This window comes from Watersipora subatra, chromosome 6, assembly GCF_963576615.1.
Source record: "Watersipora subatra chromosome 6, tzWatSuba1.1, whole genome shotgun sequence".
NCBI lineage: Eukaryota > Metazoa > Bryozoa > Gymnolaemata > Cheilostomatida > Watersiporidae > Watersipora > Watersipora subatra.
Genome location: NC_088713.1, coordinates 36,688,595 through 36,711,498, shown reverse-complemented (window position 1 = coordinate 36,711,498; position 22,904 = coordinate 36,688,595). Strand labels below are relative to the sequence as shown.

Below are 22,904 nucleotides of genomic sequence, written 5' to 3'. Positions count from 1 at the left end.
ATGTAGATTTTGTTGTTTTTAGTTTAAGTTTTTGTATTAAATTTACAAACTTTATTTATTGATTTTCCTGCTGCTGATCATGTATTTTTCACAAAATTCACTATACTTTAAAAATTGTCAAACAGTTTAAACACTGCAACCTTCATATTTTGCTTTTATTGTTTGCATAATAATTCCTTATCAGTAATTGGTTTCACATTTACATTTTGCCTTCATCTTTAATACTGTGATGTTTTATACGAAGTTTTCTGCTCTTGCAAAAATATTTATAACTGAAAGACCAAAGGTCTATAAATAGTATTATTATTACTGTAAAAAAAGTTGACTGCCGCTGACTACTAATAAACGCTTTTAAAAAAATTAGAAAGGGTGATAATATAAATTGAGATACATGTATAACATTTAAGCTTTGTTCGTAATTGTGCACACTTGTTAAAGGGAACACAATTTATTGCTACTTTCTGGCTTCAACAGTCATCATGTCAAAATATTTCTTGGAGTGCTCTAAATTTCATAGTTTTTTTTCCTCTCATCTGGTTTACAGCTTCTCAAAGCTGACTCAATTAGAAGAGCTTAACCTTTCTCAAAACGACTTTTCTGATGGTTTACCTGATGTGTTTGCTGGTCTTGATAATTTAAGAAAGCTGAAACTTCAGGGATGCAACCTAACATTTCTACCAGAAAGGTGAGTAATGTTTATAGAATGATAATGCTTCCAACTATTTGTGCATCAACAGTAAAAGGTTTTAATGATGGTGGATTGCTTATCGATCTTTACTTTTATATTACAAACATTTTTCTGCTGCTAACCTTTCAAGGTTTTACTTGAAATAATCTTTTGTAAGTGCTGTTTTGTGAATTACCAAGTGCTTGATAAAAACTACTATAACTAGCAACAAAAGTAAATTGGTGTGCAAAATCACAGCAGTTACTAAAACAAACTTTTTGCCGATGTTTTACTTATTTGCATATTTTACTTATTAACTTTCTGCTATTAATTATTTATTTTTACAGCCCTAATAATATATTTTTTAAACGAGAACTTCAACTTTCACTTTGCTATAATTGTCTTCATAATAATTCCTTATCAGTAACTGGATTCCGGCATATTTCTATGTTGTCATCCTCTTTACTACTGTAATGTTTTATACAAAGTTTTCAACATTTGCAGAAAAAGTTCCTTACATAAAGACTAAAGTTAATATTATTATTACTGTAAAAGGATTCAACGAGTGCTGACTACTAATAAACCTTTCATAAAATTTACGAACCTTGACAATATACCTTATAGCTTATAAAACTTATAGCGTTTTACTTTCAACTTTACGTACATATATATACTTATTGGAATAAAACACAATTCATTGCTTCTTTTTGGCTTTAACATTAACCATGCCAATAAGTCCCTGGATTGTTATATATATTTCTTAGTTTTCGTTCTTATTTACGTTTTACAGCTTCTCAAAACTGATTCAGCTAGAAAAACTTGACCTTTCTAGAAATGACTTTTCTGGTGGTCTACCAGATGTGTTAGCCAGTCTTGGCAATTTAAGAAAGCTGACTCTTCAGGAATGCAAGCTAACCTCTCTACCAGAAAGGTGAGTAACATTTACAAAGTGATAATGCTCCCGACTATCATTATATCATCAGTAAAAGGTAGTCAGTGTTTATTATATTATGATTGTGCAATTTATTATGCTTACTGACTGGTAATGATTTGTTACAAACACGTTTCTGCTGCTAATCTTTCAAGGTTTTATTTGATGGAATCTTTTGTAAGTGCTGTTTTATGAATTACCAAACTTCAGATTGTAGAAAGTGTATGGAAATGTTTTTTACTCAAAATTATCACAAAAAGATTCAGCTTGGTATTAAAAGTGCTTAATAGAACCTTAACTATAGCTAGCAACTAAAGTCAAGTTGTGTGCAAAATCACAGTGACTACTAAAACAACATTTTGGCTGATGCCTGGTTGCTGTTTTCAACTACAACAATTATAAAATACAAATAAATTAAAACTTCATGGTATTTTATAGTTTAGGAATTCTTTTTCTAAGCTATGGTAGATTATGTTGTTTTTAGTTTAATTCTTTTGTATTGAATTTACATCTTTTATTTATTGATTTTTGCTACTTTTCATTTATTTTTCACAGCCTTCATTGTATATTTTTAAGTTTGACAAACAATTTATGAACTGCAACTTTCAATCTTTGCGATAATTTTAATGATAATGATCCCTAATCAAAAACTAGATTAAGATGTTGTTGCATTTTTGTCTTAGCTTTTACTACTGCAATATTTTATACAGCTTTCTGAATTTGCAGAAGATATTTATTACTGAAAGACTGATGGTCTATAGTTAATATTATTATTACTATGAAAAGAGTCAACTGGTGCTAAATATCAGTATACCTTTTTAAAACAATTAAAAACTTAGACAATATAAATTCAGATACTAATAACAATTTAAATTTATTTTTATTTACATGTACATACTTTTTGGTGTGGAGCACAATTTGTTGCTACTTTTTAGCTACAACGCTTACTATGTCAAACTGTTTCCAGTTTCCTGAAGTGTTCCATATTTCTTAGTTTTTGTCATTTTTTATGAATTACAGCTTCTCAAAACTGACTCAGCTAGAAGAGCTTCAACTTTGTGTAAATGACTTTTCTGGTGGTCTACCAGATGTGTTAGTCGGCCTTGGCAATTTAGCAAAGCTGTCGGCTCAGCAATGCAAGCTAACCTCTCTACCCGAAAGGTCAGTAGCATCTACAAACTGGCATTGTTTCTAGTTATTCTTGTATCAGCATTAAAAGGTTTTAATGATTGTGCAATTTATTATGCTTACTGGCCTTTACTGCTCTGTTACAAAAATGTTTTTAATGCTAATCTTTCAAGGGTTTATTTGAAGGAATATTTTGTAAGTGCTGCTTTATGAATTACCAAACTTCAGCTTGTAGAAAATGTATGAATTTTTTTTTACTTGGAATTATTGCAAAAGATATTAAAAGTGCTTGATAGAAACTTAACTTTAACTAAAAACTAAAGTCAATTGGTGTGCAAAATAACAACGGTTACTTATAAAAATTTTTTCTGATGTTTGGTCTCTGTCGGTGCTGACAATTATAAAAAACAAATAAATTAGATATTTTGTAGTATGCTATAATTTAAAACCTCTATTTCTAATCCAGGGTAGATGATGTTGTTTTTAGTTTAGTTCTTTTATGTAAAACTTATTTATTTGATTTATTGATTTTCTTGCTATCAGTCATCTACTTTTACAGCCCTCATAGTTCATTTTGCAATTTGCCAAACAATTTGAGCACCGCAATTCTCATTTTTGGATGTAATAGTGCTTATAGAACTTCCTAAACAGTAACTGGTTTCAGGCATATTTTTATTTTGTTTCTGTCTTTACTAATGCAATGTTTTATACTAAGCTTTGTGAGTTTGCAGAAGACATTTACCACTAAAGTTTAAAGGTCTAAAGGTAATAATATTATTATTTCTGTAAAAGCAGTCGACTGGTGCTAACTAACAATTAACAGTTTTTAAAAATTACAAACCCTGCCAATTTACATTGAGGTACTTAGAGCGCTTTAAATTTGTCCCCATGTATATACTCGCAAAAGTAGAGCACAATTTTTTGCAATTTTTCAGCTCCAACAGTGACCATGCTAATCTGGTTTTCTGAAGTGTTCTTAGTTGTACTTTTTTGTTATTTGCAGCTTCTCAAAGCTTACTCTGCTAGAAGAGCTTGCCCTTTCTGAAAATGACTTTTATGATGGTTTACCAGGTGTGTTTTCCAGTCTTAGTAATTTAAAAAGTCTGACACTTCATAGATGCAAGTTAAACTTCTTACCTGAAAGGTGAGTAACGTCTACAGACTGATAATGCTCCTAGTTTTCCTTGAATCAAAAGTAAATATGTTGTAGTGAGTGTTCATTATATCATGCTTACTGACCCGTACCGCTTTTTTACAAGTTTTTACAAGTCTCCTGTTGCTAATTTTTCAAGGTTTTATTTGATGGAATCTTTTTGAGTGCTGTTTCGTGAATTTTCTAACTTGAGCTTGTAAAACCTTTATAAATATATATTTCACTCAAACGTATCACAAAAAATTCAGCTTGATATTACAAGTACCTGATAAAAACATAACTATAACTACAGTCCATTTGTGTGCAAAATCAGAACTGTTATTAAAACTAAGTTTTTGCTGATGCCTAGTCGCTGTCGGTAACGACAACTATAAAGAAAAAATAAATTAAAAACTTTATAGTATGTTATAATTCAAGGCCTCTGTTAATATTCCAGGTAGGTGATTTTGTTTTTAGTTTAGTTCTTATATATACAATATAGGCCTACATATCTTGTTTATTGGTTTTTTTCTATCAGTCATCTATTTTCAGAACTCTCATACCGGGTTACCAGGAAACTTTATTTTTGAAAGAGGTTAATCTTAATTCCGGAAGGTTCCTGCAAAATCCGGCAAAGTTGACTGCTTTACTCATACTATAATTTTCAATTTTTCAAAATTTCTAGGCTCTGCAACTTTCCCTCTTGAATATTATTTTAATATGATTAATTCTTATCAGTAACTGGATTCAGGTGCATTTGCATTTTGTCTTCGTATTTATCAATCTAATGTTTTATACAAAGTTTTCTATTTTTGCAAAATATGTTTGTTACTTAAAGAATAAAGGTCTACAGCTAATATTGTTGTTACTGTGAAAAGCGTCAATTAGTGCTAACTACCAATAAATCTTTCGTAAAATTCACAAACGTCGATAATATGCTTTGGAATACTTACAACGTTTTACGTTTATCTTTGCATACGTATATAAAATTGTTGGAATAGAACACAATTCATTGGTACATTTTGGCTCCAACAGTAACCATGCCAAAAATATCCTGAAGTGTTCCATATTTCTTAATTTTTGTTTTTAATTGCGGATTACAGTTTCTCAAAACTGACTCAACTAGAAGAGCTTGACCTTTCAAAAAACGACTTTTCTGCTAGTCTACCAGATGTGTTTGCTGGTCTTGTTAATTTAAGAAAGCTGACTATTCAGGAATGCAAGCTAATATCTCTACCTGAAAGGTGAGTAGTATCTACAAACTCACATTGCTCCCAATTACCCTTGTATCTACAGTAAACGTTATAATTATTGTGGAAAGAGTCAACTGATGTTAGCTACCAAAACACATTTTGTAAAATTTACAAACCTTGATATTATGTATTGAGATATCATGACATTTTGAACATGTATTTGCATACATGTGTATACTTGTTGATGTGAAACACTTTTTAAAGCTACTTTTTGGGTCCAGCACTCGCCCTACAAATTTCTATTTTGGAGTGTTCAATATTTCTTAGATTTTGACCTTTTTTCTAATTTACAGCTTCTCAAAGCTGATTCAGTTAGAAGAACTTGACCTTTCTGAAAATAACCTTTCTGGTGGTCTACCAGATGTGTTTGCCAGATTTGGTAATTTAAAACTGCTGACACTTTACAAATGCAAGCTAGCCTCCCTACCAGAAAGGTGAGTAGTATCTATAAACTGGCAATGCTACCAGTTGTCCTGTAACAACAGCAAAAGGTTTTAATGATTGTGCAATGTATTATGCATACTTTCCTTAAACACTTTGTTATAAATTTTTTTCTACTGCTAATTTTTATAGGTCTTAATTTGATAGAATCTTTTGTAAGTGTTGTTTCGTCAATTACCAGACTTGTAAAAAGTATATGAAAATATATATTTTTTAGAATGATCACAATAAGTTAAGCATGATATTACAAGTGCTTCATAAAAAGTCAACAATAGCTTGCAACTAAAGAAAGTTTGTATGCAAAATAGCAGCGGTTACTGAAACAAAACATTTGCGGATGCCTGGTCGCTATTGGCAATCACAATTATAAAAAAAACTGAATTGACTGGTGCTTTTTTTTGAAAAAAAATAGAAACATTGATTGTATACATTGAGATACTTATGATGTTTCATATTTATCTTTAAACACATGTATATCTCTTTACATATACATGTACATGTCTATAGTTAGAGTGGATCACAGCTTATTGCTACTCTTTGGCTCCAACAATCATCATGCTAAAATGTTTTTTGGAAGGTTTCATATTTCTAAGTTTTTGCAATTGCATATGATTCACAGCTTCTCAAAGCTGACTCAACTAGAAGATCTTTGCCTTTCTGAAAATTATTTTTCTGGCGGTCTACCAGATGTGTTTGCCGGTCTTGGCAGTTTGAGAAATCTGCGTCTTCGGGATTGCAAGCTAACATCTCTACCTGAAAGGTGAGTAGTGTCTACAAACTGAAAATTCTCCCTGTTATCCTCAGGCCAACAATAAAAGATTTAATGATTGTTCATTTTATTATGCTTACTGACTTTTACTGCTTTGTTACAAAAATGTTTCTGATGCTAATCTTTCAAGGTTTATTTGATGGAATATTTGTAAGGGTTGTTTTGTGAACTACTAGATTTTAGCCTGGAAAAATTTTATGAAAATATATTTCACTCAGACTTGTCACAAAACAATATGTCTTGATAGTATAAGCATTATATAAAAATTTAATTGTTACCAGCAACTAAAATAAGGTGGCGTAGTAAACTACAGCAGCTACTGTAAACAAATTTCACTAATCACTATAGATGATTATGATGTAAAAAAAGAAAAAAAACTGTTCGAGACTGTTTGCTGAAACAAAAAAAAGATTGTTAACAAACCTGTTTCATTTGGAAAATAACTTTAACTTTTCTGTAAAACGGAAACTTTTATTTGGCAAGCATTGACTGATATAACATCAGTATGCAGGCAAAGTTTCAACTTTCTCCAAAAAACTAGCAAGTGCCTAAGTGATGATGGAATCATTTAGTTGCCATTCCTGAATAAAATGGCATTTTGCGAGAAAGAATTCTGCATCTTTGCTAAGGAATAACAGTGGTTTGATTTTGTACAGTTACACCTGAGTTTTGGAAATAAATGTAAAATAGTTAGATAAATTCATATTTTGTGAGAAAACAAAAATATAAACAATAAACGGTAAAATACCAACATGTATAAGATCTTAATCGTTAGCATCACCTACCTATTACTTCTTACTTCACAAGTTTTACCAAATGTTTTACCGACATTCAAAGTTTTTTTCTGCACTTTCATCATTTCTGACAAAGTAAGTTAGACCAAAGTTCTCTAGTTGTCAATTTAGTCTGTTTCTCTTTAATCCTCTGCTATACAGGCTTAATAAAATAATACTAATTTTGTTCTAAACACTGTGTTGCAGGCCTTTTATTATTTGAAAAATTAATAAAATTATGTTTATTATCTTATTTATTATTTATGATCTCAGTGCAGTTAGTTTCATTATGTTTGTCCTTACTCAACCCCACAGTTTTTTCTCACACTATTCATCTAAAACTAAACTCCTGCTGGTGGCAGAAAATTTAGTCAAAGAACTAACTTGTATATATTGGAAACATGGTTTTATAGAGCAGTTGGCTTTAGTTTGTACTATGCAGCAAGGTATAAAAAAGAAAAAAATTGATACAATAGGTTTTTTTACTGAATTTTATAGTATTGCATTTCAGTTGTAGCCTACATATGTTATACTATCTCTTAAGTTTCCACAAAATTTTAAATTAAATCAAAATTAATAAAACTTGTTGTTAGCTAAAATTCATTTATTCAATTATAAATAAACTTGTACAACTTATATATATTTTATTCATATTTATAAATTAATATATAAATATTAATTTGTTTATTGTAAATAAGATTTTTATATAAATCTGTTTATTATTTATTGAAACATCTAAAACTTGTTATAATGGCATTTAATTAGAATTGTTGTTCTATTAATTGAATTGTTGATCTAATTAAGGTTCGGGTTGTATTTTTCGACTGATCACCTTTAGAGGCGCTTTAATAAATGTGGCATTCAAATGAAGGTCGTGCTCAAATAGCAGATTTATGGTACTTGAAACATAGTAGTGGCCAAAAATAACTTTTTAAGAGCAGCGAACCTATTTCACAATGATTTGTTCACACAAAAATTAAAGTTCACAGATGACAATACCATCGTTTTAACAACAATTTAATGACAGTTGTTGCTGTTGTTGTTGTTGTGTAACTATTATGAGAAAATATTTACAATTATTTAATGTACCTATATAACTACCCAATGATAATTTAGTTAATAAAATGTTAAAACTACTGGACATGGTTTTTTCTTATTTCTCTTGGCAGAGGTTTATATTAAAAATTAAGTTTACTCATCAATTACATCCAACGAAATGTTTATATTTAAAAGGTGCCATAGTATTTTCAAATATCAACAATGAATCTGACCAACAAAAAACTACATAGTAACCTACGTTTATATGGCATTAAATATGGTTATGGATAGCAGACATTTCTACATCATTTGCTATGTTTATGATAAGTATTTTGTGACTAAAAAAGTTTCATGAGAAAATTAAGCTGAATTTTGCAAGAATTTATTTGTTCCTAATAAACATTATTTTTGAAAAATTGTTGCAATTTTCAACTGCCACAAACCGCTTTAGGCTCTAACAGAAAATGATTTAGTTTTATTTTGGTAACTGATAAATAAACCTAATTGAAGTGAAATGCATTTCATTGCTATTTTTGTGTCCAACAATCACCATACCCAACTGTTTTCTGTAGTTTTAATATGTCTTAGTTTTTGCCCTTATTTATGCATTGTAGCCTCTCAAAGCTTACTCAACTAGAATATCTTGACCTCTCCAACAGAGAGTTTTCACTATTGAACCCATCAAATTATGGGGAGCCGCTCGAGGAACTTGATCAACCATATTCAGCAGAAAGGTGAGTAACAGCTGAAGACTGATAATGCATCTATCTATCTTTATATCAACAGTGAAAGGTTTGTAATGATTGCTGGTACTTTTATAATGCTTACTGACTTTTAGGATTTGCTACAAACATGTTTATGCTGATAATTCTAAGTTCTTATTTGTTGACACTTTTCAAGTAAATTTTGTGGATTAGCTGCATCCACTCTGTAGAAAGTGTCTAGACAGCTTATGTTAGTAAAAACAAACACAAAATTATCTGGTGAGTGATGATTTTGAAACAAAACACAAAATCAAAAACCAATTCACCAATAAGTTTGTTTCATTAAAAAAAACCTTAATTTTTTTCACAAAACTGTTGTTTCTATTTGAAAGGACTTTACTAAAAACTCATCAGTTGTGCCAACTTGTTGTTAATTTGTCTAAAACACCACCAAACACATAAGAAAGCATCATGAAAAATGTAAGCTGAGTTTGGCAAATAATAATTTGCTCAACAACATTTTAGGAGCATTGTTACAATATTTAATTGCCATTTACTTCTGATGGTTCTCAAAAAATGTTTTTGCTGTTATTTTTATTAAAGTGAAATGTTTGAAAAAAACTGTCAAAAATATCAGAGAATTATAAAACTTCAGTTTCTGCTTGTAAAACAATGAAGAAGTTTTTGGGCTTGTGTGTATTAACAAAACAAATAGAACAGCTAGCAAATAAGAAAGCCAGTGATATTTTCTGTGGCAGAAAGTTTTACTTTGGTAGATGAACTCATAAAAAACCTTTAGTTCATAAATATTCGACCAAATAGTAATAGCGATGACATTTTTAGTGATTGTTCATTTTATCATGATCTTTACTAGCTTGTTACAAGCAAGTTTTTGCTGCAAACTTTAAGTTCTTATCTGTCATCAACAGTGTTGTCTTGTGAATTAGCAAAATCTAGCCAGTAGGAAATGTATGGAAATATATTTCACTCCAAATTATCAAGAAAAAGCTTAGCCATAACTAGCAACTAAAGTCACTTGATTTACAAAACTTCTGTGGTTACTGAAACTAAATTGTCAACAATCACTATAAAGATTAATTCTATGATAATTCTATACAAAAGCAACAAATCATTGTAACATGATTTGGTTGGTACACATAATGGGCTTGTTATTAATTTGTTTAATTCAACAAGTATCTTCAGTTTGTTTTGAATAACTGTAGTTTTCATTCAACGAAAGTTTACTCAAGTAAAATTAGTTCTGCCAGCTGATTGCTTATTTGTCTGAAACACTGCTGAGTACATAAAATATTGTGTAGTAGTTGAGTTGTCAGCTTTGAATCTACTTGCAAATTATTACAAAAAGTTGCGTTTTGTCTAAAAGATCACAACCTCATTATTTTATACACTAAAAAGTGAGAAAAAATTTAATCTTTGTAATGAAATCAGACTTAGTGAAAAGTTGAAAATGTAAACTGTTCAATTGAAATTAAATATGGAAATACTGTGGTTGTTCAAAATGCTCATGCATGGTGTATTGTAATACTTTGAATTGGTCAAACAAATGACAATGTTGTTTTTAGCTTTTCAACATCTTCTGTTGATTTAAGTTTTGCAGGTTTTTGAATTGTCAACTTTCCTTTTTCAATCCTCCCTTATGCTTGCCCAAAAAACCTTGCTAAAATCTCATAAACTAATGTTAATTGTATAGCAAACACTGTGTTGTAGACTTAGTATAAGGTGAAAGATTGACTACATCTACAGGTTATTATAGGATGTCATTGTGACTGGTTTAATCATTTCTGTCCTTAAATAATGCCTTATTTTTTACTTACACCAATTTTTTGAATTAAATTTTTGTTGTTGCTAAGAAATTCATTCAATTAACTAAATGGTATGTTTTTGTTGAGATGATCACATTGGCAGTTGAGGCTGGCTTGCATCATGCAGCGCATTACCGAATGCTTTTGAAGAGAGCTGATGCAAGTTATTTTCTTATAAGACTACACGGGCTTGTTATGCGCTTGCACATGTATACTATTTTTAGCTTTCAAATAAACTCATAATTCTTAATTGAGTTGAAAAATGCAACATGCTAGTCACCAAAAATGTATTTTAAACCAGCAAAATTATTACACAGTGGTTGATTCACAAAAAATAATGGTTCAAAATTGGCAAATGTGTCTGTTAAAAACCTATTTAATACTTTTGTTACATTTGTCAAATTTTATCAGAACAATTGTAATATTTTTAATAACTTGATTATATAACTATCTAACTTCAAGATCTTTACTAAATCAAGTATTAAATTCAAAACCGCCAAAGTTTTGCATTAAACTTAAAGAAAGAAATTCATATGAAGTATTATATTTATTCCCCAATACACCCAATAAAATGCTCATATCTTAAATAACTACTAATAATTTTAATTAGCAACAGCAATCAGACTATAGAGGAAATACATAGTAACCTCAGTTCATATGACATCACATGTAGTTATGGATAATAGCACTATAAGCTGAGCATTTCTATTTAATTGAAGTATAAAATCTCAACATATCGTCTTAGTTCTCTTGACAAATTTATTTAAATTAATAGTTTGCTCACTGTCTCACTAACATTTGATTTACCAGAAAAAACAATTTTTTATCAAACATTAATACCCACCTGACCAGTCAATGTGTCAGTCAATGTCAATCAGTCAGTGTTTGCTTTTTAAATAGTTTAGCAAAGGGCTTCGATGAATAACACCGTTGTTGCACTTTCATTCGATTAGTTTGGTTTATCTGTAAGGATTTATAAGAATTGTTAAGTTATCTGTTTGTAACCTTAGTTATACAAACAAATGTTTGTATGATATACAAATAATAAATACAAATAAGTGTTTCTTTTCCATAATAAATTTTGCAATATCAAAACTTTAAAACTTCTGTGAATGCAGTACCAAACTTTATATAGCATCTAGTCAATTTCTAAAATATTGATATGTAGCTGAAAAAAAGAGGTTTCCTTGATTAGTGTCGTTTGTAAGATTAATCATCAAGCCATGTTGTGAATAACATGAAACAACTGAGCTAAACTTTGATTGGAAGATTTCGATCCTAAGCAATATTTCTTTAGAAGAATTGTTGCAGCATGGATTTGGCATTAACCGCTGTTGACTGTAGTTTTATTGCATTAATAAGGCAAGGATGATGTAAAAAGAACTTGTTATTTAATACAATTGAATTAAAATACTTTAGCTGTGTCAAGATAACAATTGACACATATACATGTACATATTATGTACTAGCTGTACCACCCGGCGTTGCCTGGGTAATAAAGTCTTTGGACAGAATATTGATTTGTCCTTAACAGATAAGAACATTTACTATTCTAACTTTCAAACTACATATCGTTAGAGAAGTGTTTTTTTTGTAGTTGAAATAAATTAAGAGAGAAAATAAAAACAACTGTAAAAGTTTTCAAACTTTGTCAAACTGTAACTTTCAAACTTTATATCATGAGGGAATGATTTTGTGCAGAGCAGGTTCTTTTCTTTGAAGGTATTAGACAATGTGTAACTTCTGAGAATACATGTATTTAACAGATCAATAAAAAAATGACAGAATATGGTAGTATTTTGTGGATGAAATTTTACTAGAACAATGTCTGCCAAAAATTGTTGAATGAAATTTAATATTACTAATAAAGGTTGGAAACTAAGTAATAATAGGTAACAGTGCTAGGACAATAAATAATGGTTAAACTTCAAACAGATATTAAACTCAAATTATGTTTAAAAAATGCAAGTTGCAATAAAAATGATGACGTAAGAAACTGTAAAAACTTATATTATAAACTTCAAAAGTTATACAAAGTTTATAAATGTATAAATGTAATAAGATAATTTAAATTCATATATCTTCTATATCTATATATATATTTCTCAAAGTATGTAAATGTATATAAATATAAGAGAGTGAAGAATAACTGATACTAACAATAAATCTTACAGATAAACTTACATTAATCATACAAATGATTGCAAATTGTGTAAATAATTATGAATTACTAATTGTTTAGGTTTTGAAGGAAAGATGTGTAAGCTAATACACAAAGTGAGCCTTGATAGAAAATCTTTTGAAACGTGCATTTAACGAACGAAGCATTTGGCAGTTGAGGAAAAGAAATAGCCCTTGTTACTATACTATATCACTATCAAAATAAACGATAATTAACAAAATGAATAACATTTAACAAAATAAAAACAACTGTGCTTTCAAACCACTGTAAATTTAAAAGTTCACAACTTTCAGTGACGTATAGCTTTTTGTAACGTACAGTGGAACCTCGGTTATCGAACATATCATTTCAAAAAGTTGTTATGTGTTACCTGTTAGGTTATGTTATGTGTTAGGTTGTTCTAGCGTTGCTAACCAAGTTTTTCGAGATCCGAAACAATTTTTCTCATTAAAATAAAATTATGTAGATTTTAATCCATTCCAAGATGAGGGAAAACTTGGGTAAATTTGGGGATATACTTCGGTAAAGTATGTTTTCAACACTTTACACCATAAGATGTACTGTGTACTGCATACTATAAATAGAAACGGGTATATATAGATCATGTTTAATTTTATTAAAATGTTTTATATTTATGATGATGGAAAAAGAAAGCAAAAGTAAGCATTTCGTTCGTTTGGCTTTTAAAACATCCAAGCATTAAAGGTTAAAATACAAAACTAAAAAATATACAACAGATAGTTACATCCAAAATCATAGAAAAAAAAATATAAACAGCAATATCCTGTTTACTTTACATCTTCAAAAGAGACTCGTTCTCCAAGACAATTTAGGGTAACTCGATTTGAAAGGTTAACTCCCTAGCAAATTTCTTCGTTTGAGAAGGCGTCATCCCACATGGTTTCTCTCTTTTTGTAAAGAATTTACGAAGCGTAAAATGCTTATCTGTTTCCAAGAGTTTCTGGAGCTTTGCTAATTGCAATGCGCATGCTCCAGTATAGTCGAGAACCGAATTTATGTTCAAGCTCCGAGGCAAAAAATTTCAAAATCTTTGGTAAAAAACCTAAGGCTAAAATAATTAGCAAGCGCAGACTGTACATTTTATATGAAACCTAAAAGATTGCTATGGTGTTATAGCTCAGTGGTAGAGCATTCGGATGTAACCCTCGTTGATGAGAAAGTCGTCGTGAGTTCATATCCATCAGATTGCGGTAAACCAAGATTTTAAGATTTATAGCCAGAAAACCGACATATATACGACGCACGACATACGACGACATACTTTGAGAAATATATATATATAGACACATACATATACGTGTACATATAGAAAGGAAGTTTTTCTATTTAACAAACAAGTTACAATTTTCCACAGTCAGATTGAACACAAAGAATGGTAATTTTTATTTGGCATTTGTGTTTAATTGCAGCCTGAGAAATTGTGACCATTTGGAGGAGTTAAACTGCAGTGAAAACAAGCTAGCAGAGCTTCCATCTTGTGTATTTAAAATGCAGAACTTGCAAACACTAAACATCTCTGGCAACCAAAACTTGACCAAGATTGATGAAAAGATTTTAAGTCTCGAACATCTCACCGATCTGAATTGTGATCGCTGCTTTAATCTAGTTTCTCCTCCTTATGGTGTTTGTCAGCAAAATTTATCAGCAATTACATCATTTTTTAAAGACCTTGCATCAGAACAAGAGGTTGAACTAACAATTGTTCCAGTTTTGGTAGTTGGCCACTCGATGTCAGGGAAAACAAGCCTGACTAGATCTCTGCAGTCAAAAAGTCGTGAACTCACAAACCGCTCCGAGACCAACATGCTAGATGAAGCAACAAAAGTATTTCAAATAGAAGGAGTACAGCTAGACAATTCCTACGCCAAAATGATTGACCACGGAGGACATGAAGTATATCATATTACCTATCGGTACATTCTAAAGGAACGCAATATTCCATTGATCGTGGTTAATTTGAATACATTTAAATCTTTGGCTGAAAAAGAGGGAGAAAAAGCAGCAGCCAAAGAACTTTGCTGGCAGTGGTTGTCTCACATCTATCTTGCATGTCCCTCGTTAGTAGAGTCTCCACTTTTAGTTCTCACTCACTCTGATAAAGTTTCAGATTCAGAGCTACAGAGTTACAAAGAGTGTCTGTTCACTTATTCTAAGCAACTCCGAGATGAAATGTTGGAGGTTGAGCAGCTACCAAGTAGAGCAAAGAAGCAGGTTCTTCATGAAATCAAATTTTTGTCAAACAAGGGCTCTGACATATTCAGTGAGCAGAATACATTTGTGTTTGGCAAAGACACACATGAAATAGAAGCTCTTAGAAAAACTCTGGATGAGCGCTGCACGAAACACAAGGTTTCTTTACCGCAGAAATGGTATGAAATGTGCGACTTTGTTGAAAATAGTTTGGAAAAACCTGTTGTTGAACTGTCAGAAATTCATGCTAGATATCATGGAGAGAGGTCATTGCATATTTTGCGCTATTTGCATAACATAGGAGATGTTCTGTGGTTTCAGTCAGTAGAGTCTTTAAAAAGTTACATATTCCGTGACATCCCAGCAGTGACTGAAATGTTTTCAATTCTCTTTCATCACCAGTCAGACCGTCTTTGGAAAGAAAGAGCTCAGAATTTTCATGAATTTGATTTTAAAGGGAGACCTATCAGTTATGCTTTGTATCAACAGTTTGTCAAAAACTTCACTCGAAATGGCATCCTTGATGAGGCACTATTAAACAATCTCCTCAAAAGTGAATCAAAGTTTCAACCTAAAATTGCCATTGAGCTGTTAAAAATATTTTGGATTGTACAAGGTCCCATTATATTGAATGCTGAAAAGAAGATAAACGGATATGCAATACCATACTTTGCAAAGGAAAGCATAGGAGAGACATGGAAAAAAGAGAAAAGGATTCAGTTACGGCTCATTATCGAAATGAGAGGACTTCCACTTCCCAAATATGGGTTTCAATTGATGACAGTAGCTGTACTAAATAAACTCTCAAATGACATAAACACTCAGAAAGTCATGGCGAATGGAGCAATAGTAAACCATAATGGGTTGAAACTACATTTAGTTCATGATGTCCGTCGGCAAAAAGCTACCTTGCAAGTTGCCTCTGATGAAGTTGATTTTGGAGGTCTTTGGGAACAACTTGGAGAAGCAACTAGAAGCATCTTGAAACTTCTTTCAACTGTTTGGCCTGCAAGTCAACCAGATATTCGCGTTTTCTGTGGTCATTGCCTATTGTTGAGAGAGACAAAGCCTGAGGATTTTGTCAATCCAGATTGGTTCTGTCCAGAGGGTGATACGCTGACAGTGAAACACTATTCTGGAGTGCTGAAGTTAGTTTGTGAAAAGAATGAGGAGCAAAATGTACCATCAGCTCTCATGAGACCTTGTGAGTTATGAAGTTAACAAATTTTGTCCACTATAATACTTTAATCTGTACTAATAGGTTGAGTATGACTTATTAATGTTATAATGAACTGTATGTAGGTCATGAGCTCAATGAAGAAAAAAGACGCATTATAAAGGAATATCTGGCCAATGTGACACCAGCAGGTAAGTGTGCTCTTGGAACTATTTTTCTTGCAATTATTATACAATAGTTGGCAGGGTTTAAAGGTCTAATAAACTACTAGTTCCCTTTGATCTAGCAAAATTAATAGTTCAGTTGAGGCTAAACAATATTTGAGACAATTTAACAACACATTAAATGGCTATGTGACATTGACTCTCAGTGACTTGTCAGAACTTTTGATAGATGTCCTTATAACGTTAATAGTTTACTAGCCACTTAAATATTCAAGCCTTCAATAATAACATTGCCAGTAGATAATTGTTAAAGGTTAAGGATAGCTGACTAACTCGTTAGCTGATAGCTAACGAGTTAAGATTGCTGGTATTTTGAACATAATGATAAGTGAATATAATAATTAAGCCTAAATTTTAGTCATTTTCGTGTAGATTTGCAAGTTTTAAATCTCCTGTTGTTGTTTGAAAACTAGTGACTATAAAACCATCTATAACTATAATGTTTTACAGTAACAGTTTATGAAAAGTATCCTAAAACATTATGTATCTTTAAAACAGGCACCATGTTCACACCAAATTTCACGTCCTAAGGGTATATTATCTAGGTCATCAGGCTAACGCGTTATGGATATATTTCAGTAAACTAGATGCATAAACGTAGTATGGGTCCATGGGGTCCGTTAGTAAGGCTTGTTAGAATGTAGAACTTGATCATAATAATTTATGCAATCCATAATAGCTACCTGTGGAAATCAATTTAAATAGAGATATTAAATTTTCATCGCTACTACCAACGATGACGGCAGTTTCTGACAGGGTGATAGCAGAAAAACTAAGGAACTTTGTGCGAGAGCAAATAACGCCCCCGTATTAAAAAGGGCATAGATTTATGTTTACGAAGCTGATTTGCTGATTTGGCAAATTGCTCATGGCGTAAAGAAAATCTTATTTGTGTATTTCTACTCACCTTTTACTGGCAGTGGCAAGCCCGTTTGTGTAGCCTCTTCTGTAAATGCAGTGATAAGGGTGCAAACCAGTATGTTATGGTGACTATAAAACAAGTAAAGCAAAAAGGTTTAATTGTGAAATAATGGTTGGTGGGCTATGAGTCATTTGTTAAAACTTTAGGAAAATGGGCTATGGGTCCAATTCCAAATCTAGGTGTGCACATGGTGCCTGTTTTTTGAGACTGTCCCATCCTTGAGAGAAAAGTACACTAAATGAGAAACATTTTTTTATTTATATTTCAATGTGCGTGACAGTTTACTATTGTTTCTAATACCTTTGAAAAATCTTTATCAAAATCAACTGTGAGTTAGTTGCTTTTCAATGTTCGCATAAATATTGACAAATTTACTAAAGTTTGTTATGCTGCTTCAGTATAAGCATGACACAGCTTTGTATTAGCTAATCAAAAAATTAGCACATTAAAGAATTATGTAGAAATAATCTTATTGTAACGAATATTTTATTCAACTTAATCAAATGATGTAAGTGGTATAATCTTTTAATTCAAATGATATAAAAAATAACATATTACAAACATAATTTTACAGCCACAGCGCATCCTGTACCTTCTGTTTCGCGGCTAGCTACAGAACGGCATACAATTCCTGTTCAACCGCAACAACAAGATGATGAATCAAGTGACAGCGAGCTCTCTGACACGCTGGAGATATTAGACCATGCTTCCGATGAACTGACAGTTAAAATCTGTGACAAATCTTCTGTCAAAGATCTCTTTCACTCGGATGAGGTGAGCCTGCTTAGCATGTAAACTAGTTACGAGTTCAATATCTGCTAAGTAATGAAAAGGTCATTCCATGTAGATAAAATGAGCTGTAACCAAGTTCATGTCAACTGAACTTGTCACTAACATTTCTTGTTATGGGTTCTTTTGGCGCCTTTTGCTAACACAGGTTTACAGAATGAGCACCATGAGAGGACGTTGCCTTCTTATTAACAACATTACCTTCACATATCCTGATGGAACTTCAGATACCAGGGAAGGTTCTGCTTTGGATGGTCAGAGAATCTTGTTTCTGTTTCATCAACTCGGATTTTTTTGCTTTAGTGAGGAAAATCTCTCTGGTCAGGTTTGTAGTAAAATCTGCTTATGCTATTTTAGCCATCATTCTAAGGAAATATATTATTATAAAATGTATTCAAACTTGGTGAACATAAACCGATGTTTAAAAAATTGTTTTGTAAAAGTAATCTTATATTTTGACTTTTATTATCAACATTTATAATACTCAGATATCAAAGCATAATTTAATGCTAAAAAGTCTGACATTTAGAATAATTCTTTTATTAATGCTGCGTTTAATATTATCAAAAAACAAAAATCATGTAAAATGTTAAAATAGGTTAAAATAGCACATGTTAAGCTAAAAAATTGTTGCCAGCAACTTCCAATACTTTATTGGTGTCTCAAAATTAGACCAAGAGTTGTATTGGTTTTGCATCAGTGCCAATAATCAGTTTATAAAAAAAAACATTAACTGCCTCTTCCTTATTTTTTCATTGGTTGCATTTTTGTTGATCTTCTAATCTTTTCAACCCTTTCATGCCTTCCAGCACATGTTGGAAGTTATCAGAAATGAGACAGGGAGACAGGCGGATGAAAACTATGGGATGTTTGTTTTGGTCATCATGAGTCATGGTTCTGAGACAGGCATATCTGGAACTGATGGAACAATGGTACAGAGAACAGACATTAATAATGCCTTATCAGCTCAGAATTTTCCAGTAATGGCCAGGAAACCAAAACTTGTTATTATTCAGGCATGCCTCGGAGGTGAGTTATCTGGTTTATATACCTATTTGTAAAAACGAGTCTGTTATTACTTTATTTTACTCTGTCAGCATGAAACAACCATCTATTAGCAAGCATCTGCTCATGCTAAACACTTGGAATTTTATATATTGTATGTCAAATTGTTTCCACTCTATCTTTTTTTAATACTGATTACTAAATATAATGAGCCTGTCATCAGTGATTAAACTCAGGGATCAATTTCTATAATAAATTCTACACTGTTCCATATTATCAAGTTCTACCATTATGAATTTTTTATGTATTGTAGGATTACAAGACAGAGTGATTCCAGACCCACAACCTGCCACTTCATCAGCCCATTCAGGTTCTTATCTGGCATCAGTGTCTGGTTTGCCTACAAATGAGGTTCCTTTTTGCTCAGCCACGACTCTACCAACACCTTCAAGGTCAATCACATCTTCAGTTCGGATGCACCCACTGAGGTCTCATGCAGTCTTAGACACTGATGACCTGCTAATATGGGAAGCCAGTTTTCGTGGTTAGTGTGACTTCTAACTACATTTTTTAATTAAAAAAAATGATGGAGAGTATGTTTGCAAGTGAGTACTTTACTTCATTGCATATTTGAATGAACTAAGTATTGACTTTGAGTGAGCATTTTAAAGTGTACATATTTAATGTTCAGTACATCTATGTCAGTCAACAGTGTTGACTGACATATTATTCATTGAGCTAAGTGTCTCATTGCAGCATTAGTTTCAACTAAAACACCACATTTTATTTTGGCTCACGCTCTGTTGTTACTTGTTCCAAACCAAAGCTAGCAAAATATCAATTAAAGCCCCTCAACAACAGAATTTGACCTATGGTATTTGACTTGGGTTACCTTACAGCAAACCAGATGATGCTGAATACAAAAACAATTATTTTGTACTTGGCGTGTGCTTTCTAAAGTCTGCAAAAAACAGTTGTTTCAGCTCTAACTTATAGTTTGTAAATGCTGGCCATTTTATTTTTCTGTTAGAATTATTAAGATAGAATGATAGCATGCAAGCAGTTTAAAAACACTAAAATAAGTTACTGCAGACTCCTGTAACGCAACAAAATGTAAAAAAACTCGGAAGGTTGATTGACTAACAAACAAGTTTATATTGAACAAAATATAATTGTCAATTGCAAAAACCTTCACAAATGAATGAAGATGAGTGCTCCAACAAACCATGGTTTTGAATTTGAACTAAATACTATTGTAACCACAATGGACAAAGTCACGATACAAAAACGTAAATGTTGCTAGTAGAAACAAGATAGACACAAGTAGAAACAAAATGTTTCAAACCATTAACTTTTTTAAGATGTCATATTTTCAATTTGGGAGTTCAGCCAGCAACTACCCAGCAACATAGTTTTTCTCTTTAATATTTTATAGAGCCTTATACTATAATAAAACTTATATCACTCTTACAAAGCTTTAAAAGATGCGATAATTATATAGAAACTTTTCCAAACATCACAACAAAAAACGTATTGTTTTTCAGTTGTCTATTTCTTTTACCGCTATAATGAATTTGCTTTGTGAGCAATCTAAATATGTTTTTACAGTAAATATGTAAGGTTGGTAGATGTTCTGTAGAAAATATTACGTCCTTTTGCCAGTTGGTGAGTTCGATGGGTTTTGGCCCCTGCAAATTCACAGAGCTATGAAAATTCCCCTCAGGTCACATAAACGTTTCTGCGGTAGTGCAAAAAAATGGCCCCCAAATAGTTAAGAATGATCTCAGTCTACCTACACAACTATTATTATACACTCAAACTCTATTCAAATATGACAGGTCATATGGCATATAGACATCATCGATATGGTTCCTGGTTTATTACTGCTGTTGTTGAGTCTCTTTCCAAACATGCCTGCCATCGAGACCTCAAGACTCTGTTTGAGAGACAGGTAAGAATAAACTATTTATAATGGAAATTTGATGTTCGAGGTAGATTTGATGCCTATCTCGTCATCTAACATTTGTTTGTTAATAATATTAGGCCTATGTCTGTCACATTAGAACATTTCTAAAATAATACTATAAGCCAAGCACAATTCAAACTAGACACAAAACCTTGGTGAGATGCAATAAGTGCTTTGCTCAGGTTTTTATTCTTATCACGTATTCTTCACAGCTAAGGAAATACATAGTTGCAATTGTCTTGATTGAAGTTAACAAAGATACACAGTAACAAAATTTGGCATGGGTTGTTGATGGGTAACAATGGCATGTTTGGTGGAGCATCAACAGAAGCCATAACCTGACATGTCAATGAATGTTTTAAGTCTCCAGTGCTCAAACACTTGTTTAGTTATATATGAGTTCAGTGTATGAAATCTTTTTTATTGAATTCATTTCCTTGTTTTCAATGAAGTGAGAAAAACAGGACTCTGTCAGGAGTACAGTACTGAAAGATACAATATAGAAGATAGTTCAAAGTGTTGGGATATATGTAGGAATAGGTTAATATTCATTATGTACCATAGTTTACGGTATACATATGTTTGGAACTTTATCATACTTTATAATAATACAATAGAGCCTTCTTTCTTGTGATGACTGCTAGAACTTTTCAGAGATTTCTGAAATAATGGAAAAAAAGATGTTTGCCCACATTCCTCTGAAAGTTATTTCAAATTGAAACAAAAAGTGTTTTCCTTTTTTGCTTCTACAGTTTTACAGCTCCTACAGTTCTAACTGTGGTCCATTATTTCAAAGTTTAAAGAAATGTATAAATAAATAATTGTTTAATATTATTTAAACAACATATAATCATACAATTTTAAGGAGAACTGTAAACATGTATTTATTTACTTGAGATGCTTCAAGAAACTTCAAACATAAATGAGAATTAGCTTACGTGTTGAGACAAATAGTTTCTGAAATACACAATAATTGCATCATTTGAGGTGGTTTAAGGTTAACTTTGGATTGTTTTAATGATATGAAAAGTGGTTATAACTGATGCGTTCAAAATACTATTACTGAAAACTGTCAATAACTGCTGTATATTTTGTAAAAAGATATTCATAGAACTATTAAAAATTAGTATAACTGAGTAAACTGACACTGTCTTCTGTAACAATAGATTAGGAAGAAAGTGAGAAAGCGAAGCATACAACATGGAGAAGGTCAACAACCAGATATGAGCTGCACTCTTCAAAAGGATCTCTTCTTGTTCCCTGGATACAATCCACCTGACTCTGAATAATCACCTGCTAATCCTTTGCTGCCTCACCAGTTTTCATCTTTATAGATAGCCGTCGTGTTTACTGACCAATAGAAAAACTAATTCTAAGGTAGTGACAAGTCATTCACCTCTTTTTATCTCCTTTGATATCACTGCTTTGAGGGACGACTTGTCAAACATAGAAACTCTCATATATTTTATTCCTACATTGTGGTACATAATTATATAAAGACATTTGTATTAGATTACATATAATGTGTTCTTCTGGTTTACCTGAATTCCTTTAAGTTATTATTGAGGAACCAGATGGTATCACATTCGAGATTGCTCTGAGTAGTTCATACAATCTGAATCAAACAGTTCATAGGTTATGATTATACTCAGGGTGTGGCTTTTGGTATTACATGTGTCTCAACAGTAATTGGGACCAGTTCTATGCCATGCAGTAGATTTTACCTTAAAATTTGTTCACTATTTTAGTCTTGTACAAGCTTTCTGTAC

The 22,904-nt window shown here is 31.6% G+C and overlaps 2 protein-coding genes across 4 annotated transcripts in view; both read left to right on the top strand.

The window, feature by feature from the left end:
* Positions 1-14,069, top strand: part of LOC137398224 (uncharacterized) — a 20,476-nt gene extending 6,407 nt beyond the window's left edge. Inside the window, exons 8-16 of the mRNA XM_068084330.1 lie at positions 545-685; positions 1,458-1,598; positions 2,619-2,759; positions 3,730-3,870; positions 4,962-5,102; positions 5,405-5,545; positions 6,172-6,312; positions 8,747-8,866; positions 13,979-14,069. Coding sequence (XP_067940431.1) covers positions 545-685; positions 1,458-1,598; positions 2,619-2,759; positions 3,730-3,870; positions 4,962-5,102; positions 5,405-5,545; positions 6,172-6,312; positions 8,747-8,866; positions 13,979-14,069 — 1,198 coding nt within the window. The remainder of the gene's footprint in view (positions 1-544; positions 686-1,457; positions 1,599-2,618; positions 2,760-3,729; positions 3,871-4,961; positions 5,103-5,404; positions 5,546-6,171; positions 6,313-8,746; positions 8,867-13,978) is intronic.
* LOC137398578 (malignant fibrous histiocytoma-amplified sequence 1 homolog) lies at positions 5,409-22,904 on the top strand. Of its 3 annotated transcripts, XM_068084736.1 has the most exons (10): positions 5,409-5,545; positions 6,172-6,312; positions 14,571-16,256; positions 16,355-16,420; positions 17,950-18,149; positions 18,313-18,489; positions 18,974-19,193; positions 19,483-19,713; positions 21,008-21,120; positions 22,302-22,904. In XM_068084736.1, exons 3-10 carry the CDS (start codon positions 14,591-14,593, stop codon positions 22,422-22,424), a joined length of 2,796 nt encoding a protein of 931 aa, XP_067940837.1. In that variant the 5' UTR covers positions 5,409-5,545; positions 6,172-6,312; positions 14,571-14,590; the 3' UTR covers positions 22,425-22,904. The 3 variants fall into 3 exon arrangements, with proteins under 3 accessions (XP_067940837.1, XP_067940835.1, XP_067940836.1); XM_068084734.1 differs by lacking the exons at positions 5,409-5,545; positions 6,172-6,312 and having other exon boundaries at positions 14,308-16,256; XM_068084735.1 differs by lacking the exons at positions 5,409-5,545; positions 6,172-6,312; positions 21,008-21,120 and having other exon boundaries at positions 14,308-16,256; positions 22,302-22,335.

Excerpts from the sequence above, each read along its gene's own strand:
- LOC137398578 (XM_068084734.1), top strand. The coding sequence starts at position 14,351 with ATGCAGAACTTGCAAACACTAAACATCTCTGGCAACCAAAACTTGACC. Across the intron at positions 16,421-17,949 it reads GGCCAATGTGACACCAGCAG|CCACAGCGCATCCTGTACCT; the intron begins GTAAGTGTGCTC and ends ATAATTTTACAG. Across the intron at positions 18,490-18,973 it reads AGGAAAATCTCTCTGGTCAG|CACATGTTGGAAGTTATCAG; the intron begins GTTTGTAGTAAA and ends CATGCCTTCCAG.